The sequence below is a fragment of the Vollenhovia emeryi genome, unplaced genomic scaffold (genome assembly GCF_000949405.1).
Source record: "Vollenhovia emeryi isolate VEMERY1.0 unplaced genomic scaffold, V.emery_V1.0 DF939121.1, whole genome shotgun sequence".
In the NCBI taxonomy this organism is placed as follows: Eukaryota; Metazoa; Arthropoda; class Insecta; order Hymenoptera; family Formicidae; genus Vollenhovia; species Vollenhovia emeryi.
In genome coordinates, this window is record NW_011967245.1 from 2,900,480 (window position 1) to 2,912,943 (window position 12,464).

The window sequence follows — 12,464 nt, forward strand, 5'->3', positions numbered from 1 at the left end:
CACGGGCTTGAAGCCCGCATCAAACTACAGATTGAGATTGAGATTAGATTGAAATTTGACCAATCGCAGTAAAGTTTATTAATCTCAAGCTTAGTAACTTTCCCTCCAATTGGCCAAATTTCAATCTGATCTCAATCTCAATCCGTAGTCCGATACGGGCTTTAAGCCCGTGTCCCACTACGTATTGCGGACGCGGATTGGATTGGGATTACGGATTGCGGATCGAAATTCAGCCAATCACAGCGAGGCAACTTGGGATCCGGATTGCAGATCGCAGGATAGACGACTGTCTATTTGTACGATCCGTAATCCAATCCGCGTCCGCAATACGTAGTGTGACACGGGCTTTAGGCCGATGACCATTAATTGTTCGCACAGAGCACGACACTAGACACAGCACACGATACTCGCACAGAGCGTGCGACACTCGCGAGAGACAGCTACGGCGAGCAGCCAGCACCGAGGCAGAACGCAGACTGATTCTCCGTTTACCCGTGACATTAACGTGGCTGGTACGGCGTGTTTTTTCGTTGTATGTACGTTCGTCTAAATTATTTCGACGGTTATTTTGTCAGACCCGCGCGCGCGTCGCTCGGCAGTTGTTTACGCCGAGCCGCCGAGCCGCCGAGCCGCCGAGCCGCCCCGCCGTCGAGGTCAGCGAACGTTCTGTGTGTCGCATTGTCATTCGAACCGCCGGTGCGAATGCCACGAGACAGTGCGCGCGATCGCTCTCCGCGTAATAAACGACGCCACGACTAACCGATCGAGCTTCTCGACTCCGCGGGACGTCGTCTTTGCTTCTCGGTGTGTTTATTTTACTCGAGATACAGGAAGCGGACCGCCGAGTCGCCGTCTACCGTACGCGCTCGCTGTTTCTTCGACCGAAGTTGAACGTGGGGGAGAACCGTGAGTGTCGATTTCTCGTCAACGCGTCAATTTGCGCGTTTGTTTGACCGAGCGGTATCGCGAAACGAGAAGTGACGTACAGTCGTCGTCGTCGCGCGTTGACTCGACTCGTGTAGTATCGCGCAGTGCCGCCGGGAAGCGACGCCATGTTAGTCCGTCAAAGGAGCCAGCCCCGCGGACACGCAGTGGATCGTTCTCCGGCGCCGACGGTCACAACGACGCATTTCGCGACAGTGCGACAGAGTTGCGGTGAGTTTGAGGCCGCTCAAGTATAGCGATCGCGGCGTAGGTTCGATACTCGTGCGTCGACGATCCACCGAGACGCGTATCTCGCGAGGAGCCGGAATCTTTTGCGCCGTCGCCGTTGCGCCGCCGTATCCTTGCGCGACGCGAAAACTGTACCGGGCTCCAATTTCACTTGGTGTCTCCTCGCGCGTGATGCGCGAAATCGCTCCGTTTACGCATTCGGTCCCTTTCCCGGGGAAACGCGCGAGGTTAGCCCCGCGGGTCTCCGAGCCCTCGTCGCCGGTACGTTCCCGCCAATTTGCGCGACGCCATCGATCGTATTTCCGCGATCGCGTCTCTTTTGCTGTTGTTGTACGAGTCCGCGACGAATAACGTCGGGAGTGACGTGTCGCGCGTTAAGCTGGTGGCAGAGAACGAAGGCACGCACCACGGCGGTGAGTCTGATCAGGTCGCGTCGATTCGATACCCGCGCGTCGACGAGCCACCGCGACACGTATCTCGCGGGGAGCCGCGGGATCTCTTGCACCGTCGCCGTCGCGCCGCGAATATACCGAGCTTCAAATTCAGTTCGCGTCGAATTTCACGCGTGACGCGCGGCGAGAGAAACGTACGCGCGAAATCCCCCGTTTACGCCCGCATTCGGTCTCTTCTCCTCGGGAAACGCGCGAGCGTTAGCCCCGCGGATCTCCGAGTCCTTTCCGCCGAAACGTTCCCGCCAGTTTGCGCGACGCCATTGATCGCGGAGACGCGATCGCGTCTCTTGCTCTCGTTGCGAAAAGTCGTGACGAATAACGCCGGGAGTGACGTCACTTGGACAATTAGTGCGCGCGATCGTAATTATCTTCTCTTTCGCGAGTGTTGTGTTGTGCCGGTGCGAAGTGGAGGAATCTGAGAGGAGGCGGCGGCCAAGGAGGCATCAGGCGCCAGCGGAGCAACCTTGCGGTAATTATCATTGTATTTTATTTTGTATAAAGTCGATCCCTTTTTTGCAGTTTATTATATTGAGCCGTTTTATATTACAATTCCATGTGATTTCTAATAATCAGGAATGATCATTATAAGAAAACAAGAGGTGATTTTAAATTTTACAAAAGTTCGTTCTCGTGAAACTCCTTCGAGGAAAATCTTACGCGATACAATCCTCCTATTCAAGTGAATAAAAAGTTCGATACGTGTAAGAATTATTGTTTGCCGTATTGGTTTTCTCACTATTTTAATCTAAATTTCATGCTTTTCTGTTGCAGAATCACCGTAGCTACGTGGCAGATACAACTCCGCTGTTGCGCATCGGTCGGTGAGTGCGAATTTTTGTAATCGAGGTAACGAATCTACACTTTTGTAGATGGTAGAGACGTAGATAAATAGTTAGGGCCATGCAAAGGGTTTTTGGGGCCCTGGTGCAAAGATAAAAATGGGGACCTTTCATGACTTTAATATCTTGTGTTTTAAGTAATGAAGTTTTAAGAGGATTAAAAATGTAGTAAAGCAATATATATAATTAAAATATTTATTTATAAATGAGCTCTCTTTGCGCTTACTTCGTGAATCATTATTGCATATTTAGACACACTTGTATGTCTCGAAAGGTTAATTATGTAAATAATATGTAAAAGTTAATGGTGTATTAAAAAATTTCGCGTGAAGCGCGCTTTGTAGTATATAGAAAATAATAGTTATATCTTAACCGAATTTCGGGGGGGCCCTGGTGCAGTGCATCCGCCGCATCCCCCCTTTGCACGGCCCTGTAAATAGTAGAAGTAGATTTCGTAGATTCGTCACTTTAAATGGATGGGTTACAAGTAATTTAATATTTCGTTTAATATATTTTATTATTTAATATATTTAATTTATCATTCAATTTATTATTCAAAGTGGAGGGTTGGGTGTCCCGTTACAGAGCCAGAATCTCTGGTTTTTTTACGTCTCGAATTATTTGTTGATGCATTCGTCGATTTCTTGTAACCTTTCCATCTGTTTTTCATATTTTGTACATTTTACTTGATACACTTTCAAGATGCGAATTGCATGGACGATATAGTCACACGCATCTTCGCGGTCGGTTGTCGCGGACGGTTTGCGATTGGTTTTGCATCGATAAAGTCTCCTTCTTCATTTTTTAATCCACATTATTATTCATTCCAAGTTTTCACGGGATATTATTGAAATCGGTGCACATGTAACGCGAAGTAAAATTTGTTTAGCATATTTGACTTACGATTTCGAGTTGAAAGAACAGTCGCAAAGAAACAATCCAGATTTTAAATTAAATAACGGAATATTGAAAATATATTCGATCAATTTGATGCAGCCAATTTTTACAAAGAAATTTTTTTTATCAACTTCTTTTATTGTGTACTCTTCGATCCGATCGGCCGCTCGCTTACTCGAATTAAACGTAATATTTGTCGATTATGATAAATCGACAATGGAAAGAGTTTTTTCTCTTTCCTGCTGGTTTCTGGTCGAAATGTGACCAGATGATATGGCCAGGAGCGACAAAAGGTAGGTCCAATCTGGTCCAACGAAAGAAGAATGCATTCAACGTGGTCCTTATTGACCACAAAGAATTATGCTAATATATGTATAAAATAATTTTTTTTTCAAAAGTCGGGTGGGTCTTTCTTCTCCATATTTTCTCGCGTATATGCGAGATTCGAAAATTTTTAATTAAATCTCAATCGCGCGCGAGTTAAAACCACAAATCGTATCCTTAATAAAATCGCGTCGCGGTTTTAATTAACAATTTGCAGATATGCTAGGCTTTAACACAGGCACGTAATAAAACGGATAGATAGAATTATAAATTGGTATACGGGTAGGTAGGGATTCGGGTAGGCAGGAATAGGGGGATATAATTTGATATTTTCGTTATAGACAAAATAATAATACAAACTAAATGTAATAATAATAAATACAAATATAAATATCTTATATACTTGTAAAGTACATTGTAATGTACTTTCTTTTTCTTTTATAATATTACAAAGTTATGTCGCGAGAAAAATTAAGTAATGGTAAGAGGAAAAAGATTATTGCAAAAAAGAGGACCGCCGATAGAAATTGGCGGGGGTGGTGGAGGGCCTCTATAATACTCTGTTCAAGTCACTCAGTGGATCATCACTGAAAAGTAGTGAATAGTTACTGATGGTCATAGTTATGCGAATCGTAATATATTTATAACTATTATATCAAACTGAATAATAAAAAAGTTAAAAATAGCATTGTAAAAAAGGGGACCGCCGGTTGGAATCGGCGGATGGAGGGCCTCTTTAGATTGACCTGTCTATATCGAATAAATTTTTTAATTTGATTCATTATGAGTAGAATCATAATGAAAAATAAAGAAATTGAGTTTAAAGAGAAGAATATTACATGCTGAGTTCGTCCAAAAATTCCCCAACAAATAAAATAGACGAAAGAGTGAGAAAATGTGTTGGAAAAGTTGAATACAATCTCGCGCTAATGCGGATGCAGGTGAAGTTGGCATATCATTTCCCAGCAGATCAAAAATAAAATGGAGTTCTTATCGCATGCAGTCGAGTTCTGTAGTTCTTGATACTTTTTAATAATAGTTCTGTTGATTTTATACAAAAAACAGCCGATAGAAAAAAAGATGTATTTTTTATCATAACACTAAGACGCTGACGGATTTTCGATAGTTCTACGAGTTCTAAACTATTTCTCGTGTAGTTCTGAACACATTTATTCATTTTTCAAAGAATTTTAGGCAGTGGCAAGTCTCTGTTACTTTTTAATAAATCATAATCACCGAAGAACACCTTTCTAAGCAGATAAGTGTGCTCTGCTGATCGCAAAGTCGGAGTTCCGGTCCTTCTAAAATATTTCTCCTATAGCTCTGAATATATATATTCATTTTCCGAAGAGTTCTAGGCACTGGCACGTCTCCGTTACTTTTTCAAAAATTCATAATCCCCGAAGAACACCTTTCTAAGCAGACAAGTGTGCTCTGCTGGTCGGCAAGTTGTAGTTCCGGTTCTTCTAAAATATTTCTCCTATAGCTCTGAATATATATTCATTTTCCGAAGAGTTCTAGGCAGGGGCAAGTCTCCGTTACTTTTAATAAATTCATAATCTCCGAAAAATCCATTTCTAAGCAGTAACGGTACAAAGTACAAAGTATCGGAGACTTGCCACTGTCTAAAACTCTTTTGAAAATGAATCAATATATGCAAAACTATACGAAAAATATTTTAGAAGGACCGGTACCCCGACTTTCCGAGCAGCAGAGCACACTTATCTGCTTAAAAATGAATTTTTCGGGGATTATGAATTATTAAAAAGTAACAGAGACATGCCACTGCCTAAAATTCTTTGAAAACTGAATAAATGTGTTCAGAACTACACGAGAAATAGTTTAGAACCCGTAGAACTATCGAAAATCCGTCAGCGTCTCAGTGTTATTATAAATACATCTTTTTTTTCTATCGGCTGTTTTTTGTATAAAATCGCCAGAACTATTATTAAAAAGTATCAGGAACTATAGAACTCGACTGCATGCGATAAGAACTCCATTTTATTTTTGATCTGCTAGAAAATGATCTGCTAACTTCCCGTAGCAGATCATTTTTTCGATCGACTGTTTTTTGGTTTAAATCAACAGAACTATTATTAAAAAGTATCAAGAACTACAGAACTCGACTGCGTGCGATAAGAATTCCACTTTATTTTTGATCTGCTGGGAAATGATATGCCAACTTCACAGGCATTTCGAATTTCTGATGATGCCTGTGAAGTTGGCATATCATTTCCCAGCAGATCAAAAATAAAGTGGAGTTCTTATCGCATGCAGTCGAGTTCTATAGTTCTTGATACTTTTTAATAATAGTTCTGTTGATTTTATACAAAAAACAGCCGATAGAAAAAAAAGATGTATTTTTTATCATAACACTAAGACGCTGACGGATTTTCGATAGTTCTACGAGTTCTAAACTATTTCTCGTGTAGTTCTGAACACATTTATTCATTTTTCAAAGAATTTTAGGCAGTGGCAAGTCTCTGTTACTTTTTAATAAATCATAATCCCCGAAGAACACCTTTCTAAGCAGATAAGTGTGCTCTGCTGGCTGCGTTCGGCAGGAAAAGCTGCTTTGCAACTGTTGTAAAATTCGTGAATCTGATCGGTGTGTTCTCTCAATCTTGTGTGAATTTAAGAGCATACGCCAATCAGATTCATGAATTTTACAACAGTTGCAAAGCAGCTTTTTCTGCCGAACGTAGCCATTGACATGCCGCTTCTCGATAAATTTCGGAACTCACCGATATCGAGTTATTCGCGAGCGCCTGCGCAGGGACGCACTACGATGGTCATTGAAGTTGCGCAAAGTTGCGTACATATGTACATACATACATAATGAAAAAAGATTAGATATACATATACATAGATACATAAAGAAAAAGATATTTAATAATCGGGGAGAATCTCTTGGTACGAATTTTAATAATAATGTTAGCAGCAGCTGGTTTAATTAAGAAAAATTCCTAGTAATGTGTTGTCAGCGAAAGCTACTTTTTAATAGTAGCATAGAGAAATCTTAAAGCGGCCACGTCGGCATTTTACTTGATACCGTTTCACGAACCTTTTTTGCGCGCCCTTACGCCCATTTTTACTTTTGGAACTATTTTGCTATGCATTTTCTGGACACTGCCGATAAAGTCTCCCCTTTGTGCGTGTCCGCGCTACACCTATTTTTCAGGATTGTGCTGTGTTAGTATAATTTCAAAATTATACTAACATAAATTTTCTACATGATACTTACATAAACTTTTTTCATGTAGTCAATGTAAATTTTATAAATTAGATGTCAGAATGCACAGCACAGACATACACCAAGTGGACATTTTATCGGTAGAGTCGGGAAATTCGTAATGCCCATTCTACACCTAGGGATGATTCTACTTTTACCACATCCGATACCCCTTCTATACCTAAAGCTAATCCTACTTGCAGCTTATCCGAGGGAGTAGTATAAAGTGTAAAAGGGTACACTGTAGTTGTACTTTGGTACGATTGGAAACCAACCAAAGTGTAAACCTTTTACACTTTATACTACTCCCTCGGATAAGCTGCAAGTAGGATTAGCTTTAGGTATAGAAGGGGTATCGGATGAGCCACAAGTAGGATCATCCCTAGGTGTAGAATGGGCATAATAAAATAGTTCCAAAAGTAAAAATAGTCGTAAGGACACGCGAAATAGTCTCCTAAAATGGTATCAAGTAAACTGACGGCGTGGCCGCTCTCAGGTTTCTTTCTGAGAGTAGTAAAAAATTTCCAAACTTACGATTTTGTTAGTGTGAACATTTGTCAAGTCTTTCGCGGTGCGTTTCTTGCATATTCTATGTTATCTAAATTTTCTATTCTACATTATTTAAATTTTAATTTTTGTAATTTATACTTCTGACACTTTGCTTATTATTTATTTTAAATTGCTTATTAACGTACTGATGGAGACACTGTGATGTCGAAACGTATGCTATTTTGTTTTTAATTATACAAATATATTCTAGTCTTAATTCGCCACCTAAAGCTGCTCGTCATTATTATTGGCCTTTAGTTATTTGTTATAAAGGTTGTTCTTTATTACAAATATCTATAGACAAAGTTAGTAAAAATACGAGTTTTCGAAAAATTTTTCTCGCGTCGCGGAGACAAGATTTTCCGAGGGTCTCCAAATTTCGGTTTGACGCCAAACAAAATACGCGCGCGCGAGGATCGATAACCATCGATTGTCCCGTCGTGCCTTGCGCGGGCAACTTCGCGGCAGTGATGTCGGACTGGTCGCGTTTTTCGCGCATGCACGACAGTAACCAGCGACGTATCGGTAATACCGTATAACGGGAACATATATGAGACTTGAATTAATCTATTTTATATATTAAAATACGTAATATATTAATTTACATACTTATATTATGTACAAGCAAAAAGATGTGTGGCTGTCAAAAAGGCCTCTTGTCCGTAAAAAAAATTTTTTTTCAAATTTTCTCCAAGAAAATTTCTTACGGGCGACCAGCGGTACACCTATTTGTCCGTAGTAGGTGCTTCAGTGAGCCCCAAGTCAAAGCGCGTGCGCCAAAAGCGCGACCAATCCGACATCACTGGTTCGCGGTGCGGTAACTGCGCACACCACGCGCACCCGTTCTTCCCGAGAATGTCGAGCGTGTCTAAAGTCACTTTCGGCCTGTGTTGTATGTCGTCCGTCGGAATAATAGGCTACGTGCATTTCAAGCAGTCCTACGACAGGTAGGCGTCCGCGTCGCGACCCGGCGCGTTTCGACGTTTCTCCCGCGTGACTTACGAGCGGCGTCGCGAATCCGTTTTCAGGGAGCAGCTGCACCTCGGTGTGATACGCGACATCGAGCGACGGGAACGGCGCAAGGCCGAAAATGTCTACATCCTGCAGCAGCAGGCCGAGCTAACCAAGGAATTGCGCAGAGGGGAGGCTTTGTCCGAGACGCAATAACGGCTGACACGCGCGACTGTCAGTCCGCCGCTCAGAGGATCCTCCTTAGGGATGAGAGAGAGAGAGAGAGCGCCGTGTGTAAAGTATTCCGCGCGGTCATTTCGCTCCATTTTGTATGCGCGTCGAGTAGCCGCTGAAGCGTCCTCCTCTGGGAACACTTGAGTAAAATTTACAGCTTTCGCGCGAGCGTTATGGCTACCGACAAAGCGACGGATCAACCGGGTGAGTTTGCAGCCTCGTCTTGCGAAGCGAAAGCGCACACGCGCCTTCGCCGTTTCGCGATGTATTCTTGCTCTATACATTGAGGTTATAATCATACATGATACATCAAGCGTATCGACGATATTTCTTTTTAAGGATTTTTATTTATTCCTTTGTAGCCAATATCTTTTTATTGTATGTATAATCATATTGGTTGTTATATTATGCGCTAATTTTCGAGAGAGAAGAGTCAAAGGTGTCTCTTGATTTGCCGCCGCAAAGTTTCGCTATACGTTTAAAATGTTGCGTTACATTTTAGTCCCGTCATTTATCCATTTGTTGATCCTTTGTTCTCGTACAAAATGGAAGATTTAAGTTTGCTTAATTTCTTGTATCGTACATAAAGTGTGTCGTACGAGTTGACTTCTGTACTCGTAAAGTCTGTATTTTACACTTTGTTCAGTTAGACTTGAAGCTGCGCAAACGTACGTTAGATAATACTATAGGGGGAGAAAATGATGCAAGTGCAAAGTTGAAGTGGCTAATTCTCGTTTTATAGATTTGTCTTGCTTAGAGGAGAGTCTCATGAGTCTAGAGAAATTGGATAGGGCGTCACCCGATCTGTGGCCTGAGCAGAGTGAGTACATTTTACAAGGATCAGTTATGAGTCATGTATCACACAATACATCATATATGTAGCGAGCAATGAAGTTCCAGGTGTACATGAGTTCGTTGCTCAAAATTCACCGCAGACAGAACCATGTTTTTGGGCTGCGATGTCGCAGGATGACATAAGCCATGTGCATCGTGAGTTGGATATGCATTAACATACAATTCTTCATCCTGTTGCTAAATATCGTAAAATATTTTCTTGCAGAACTGGGTAATTTGTCAATGACCGGGCTTATCTCGGAAGTGAAAAGACTGCACGATTTAGCTTATCAACTGGGTCTAGAAGAGGCTAAGGAAATGACGCGCGGCAAATATTTGAATATATTTAAACATAAATAACCTATTTTGGATTTACCAAAAACCAAAAAAAAAGAATAAAACTTGTGAAAATGCAATGCTATGATCGGTACTCATTAAGACACGTTTTGGGACGTTTCTATATATTTTTTGCATCCTTAAGAATTCTCTAAGATCCACCTTGTGTATCTCTGTACATTTACAAATGCAGACGGAAAAATTGTGCTTGAGTCACAACTAGACCCAAATGATAGGATTCCAACCTGAGTAAAAAAAAAGGAAAACATAAATATGTGAACTACATCTGTAGTATATATGTAAATATTTATGTTGATAACGTACCAGGAAGTATGTGTCCGCATATTTGTATAACAGAGGACTACCGCTGTAACCTGAACAAGGTTCACAGTTGCCTTTGGCGCATAATTCCACTGATAGAGCTTGGCTTATATAGTCCGAGCACTGCTGCTTAGGTACGAGTTCTAGTTGTAATGACTGTTGCGTCAGTGGTTGCGCTGGATCACAGGGTTACAGCACTTGAACGTTACATAAACACAGCTTACAGTTTTACGCTTTACGATAGTTTGTTCTATTAATACAATACCTTTTTGACCTGACAATTCTCCCCAGCCGACAACAGTGCATGTACTTCCTAGGCTGACGTATCTGTCCTCCGGTATAAAGCAGATTGGTTGAGCTGTGGCTGAAGAAGACCGGACATATTGCATTTTCATTGAGGCCGTGATTGTCACAGTGTCTTCGACACGTGTACATTTAAGAATTGTACATACCTGTATAATCGATCGCCTTCTTCAAGCGAAGCAAGGCGATGTTGTTGGAAAAACTTGCGGCGTTGTAGCCCGGATGTTTAACTACATACGATATGTCGTGGCTACTGGTATTGCGCCCGCAAAGCAAATTATTGCAATCTGGATTCGACTCTGTATTATATTCACCAATAAGCACAGAGCATCTGAATAACGAACGAGGTTTATTGTAATTACTGCATGCTATAACAACTCAATGCTGTGATACGATCGAAAATCTGAGCAACGATCATTCGTTATATTTTATTTTCGACTGCTATATACGTACAATTTGTATCTGTCCGATTTCGCGAGTGCGCATGTAGCTGTAGTCAATACAGTACGCTCATTAACAATCACGCCATTGCACGAGTATTTGATTTCACCCGTTAATGTATCTGAAAGCGAATTCTTGCTAACAGTCTGAAAGCGCATGTCTTATATAATAAAAGAGATATAGCTAACTTTCTCTCTCTCTCATATCCTTCGTATAAACAAAATTGTACATAATTTGTTATATACATGATGCCGCAGAAGTTTTCTGCCTTGTACGTTTAAATTTCGAACTAGCTGTCGGTGAAAAAAAGCGACGACTCTTGGACGCAGCATTTTAACTTCAACATTGTAGTTGAGTTATAATTGGCGGTTTTTCTGGGACATCCTGTATATTATGCAACTTCTATACAATACAAGCACTTCTGTATATACGTAAAGCAAAGTACTTGCTTATAAAACCGATTCTTGCGACAAAAGGATACGATCCTAAAGTGTCTACGTTGTTCCGAACGATACTCTTGCCGCACTGAAAGTTTAAAGTTGGTTGCGTCGGATATGCACTCAGATTTCTATCTGGATACGTCGGCCGTTCGGTATAACTGTCGACGCTACAGCAAATCTTTATGCGTGTTCGGTCGTACCCGCATACAGCCTGTCGTAATCTGCGTAAAAAAATTACGTTTATGTGTGTGTGTGTGAGAGCGCGCGCGTGTGTGTGTATATATGTACACTCGTCTGTTCAACTTGAAAAAAAAGAGACGACCACGTTACCTGTGAGCGGAAAGCGCGTTTCTATCCATTAGGGATACAACCGCCGGGCAGTACTCGATGAACGAACACTTCTGTTCACTGGGACAAGAAAGAGAATTATTCTGGCACGTATTATACTGATACCAGGGGTACTCGCACAGCTCCGAAGTTACGATCGGCAGTAGAAGTAGGAATAATAGGCAGCACATTTTTCGAGTATAAATGCAAACGTGACGGTGCACACTCTTGAGGCTAAAAATTTGGTAGTTTCGTATGAGCGGAGACCTCAACGTCGACAGTCGACTTTGAGAAGCGAAATTTAATTAACAATTGAAACGATCCTTTTCATGAAAGGAATCTGCAAGGTCGGTCGACTTTTTAAAGAGATGTTATCGGTCTCTCTCGGATCCCTTTTCTCGAGCGCTCTGTGCTTTTCGTGTAGAGACGCGACGGATTAATGCAGACCGATCTCGTAGTCCGTTTCGCATTCGCGACCAACATCGTCTGTACCGGATGATGAACTGATTTCGTTGCATCGCGCACCTGTATGCGACAGACAATTTCGTTTCTCTCGGTTACCTTGACTAGAGCATTATTCGCACATCCGGCGGAACTGTGATGATCACGCGAAAAGTACACGTATTATGCGATTAATGCGTGAAACTGTGTTACGCTTTACTTTGTTAGGTTTCTTGAGAAGGCAACAAATTTAATCACTTCTGTATAAGCTATATTGTCAATTAGCTAAAGTAGCTAATAACAATGAAATTGATTACTTTCTTAAGCGCTGCGATGAGTTTACACGGCGCGTAAATATTATTCAATGAGT

At 41.6% G+C, this 12,464-nt stretch overlaps 2 protein-coding genes and 1 pseudogene across 4 annotated transcripts; 2 read left to right on the forward strand and 1 right to left on the reverse strand.

The window, feature by feature from the left end:
- The first annotated feature begins 8,261 nt into the window (after window positions 1-8,261).
- LOC105570237 (protein PET117 homolog, mitochondrial) lies at window positions 8,262-8,655 on the forward strand. The gene is made up of 2 exons (XM_012027300.1): window positions 8,262-8,413; window positions 8,495-8,655. Exons 1-2 carry the CDS (start codon window positions 8,322-8,324, stop codon window positions 8,631-8,633), a joined length of 231 nt encoding a protein of 76 aa, XP_011882690.1. The 5' UTR covers window positions 8,262-8,321; the 3' UTR covers window positions 8,634-8,655.
- A 124-nt stretch (window positions 8,656-8,779) lies between these two features.
- Window positions 8,780-11,071, forward strand: LOC105570239 (protein lin-52 homolog). 3 transcript variants are annotated; one of them, XM_012027306.1, is made up of 4 exons: window positions 8,780-8,855; window positions 9,394-9,471; window positions 9,534-9,641; window positions 9,712-11,071. In XM_012027306.1, the coding sequence occupies exons 1-4, from the start codon at window positions 8,825-8,827 to the stop codon at window positions 9,843-9,845; spliced, it is 351 nt and encodes a 116-aa protein (XP_011882696.1). In that variant the 5' UTR covers window positions 8,780-8,824; the 3' UTR covers window positions 9,846-11,071. The 3 variants fall into 3 exon arrangements, with proteins under 3 accessions (XP_011882696.1, XP_011882697.1, XP_011882699.1); XM_012027307.1 differs by having other exon boundaries at window positions 9,546-9,641; XM_012027309.1 differs by having other exon boundaries at window positions 9,552-9,641.
- LOC105570355 lies at window positions 10,029-12,459 on the reverse strand (annotated as a pseudogene).
- Between the last annotated feature and the right edge of the window lie 5 nt (window positions 12,460-12,464).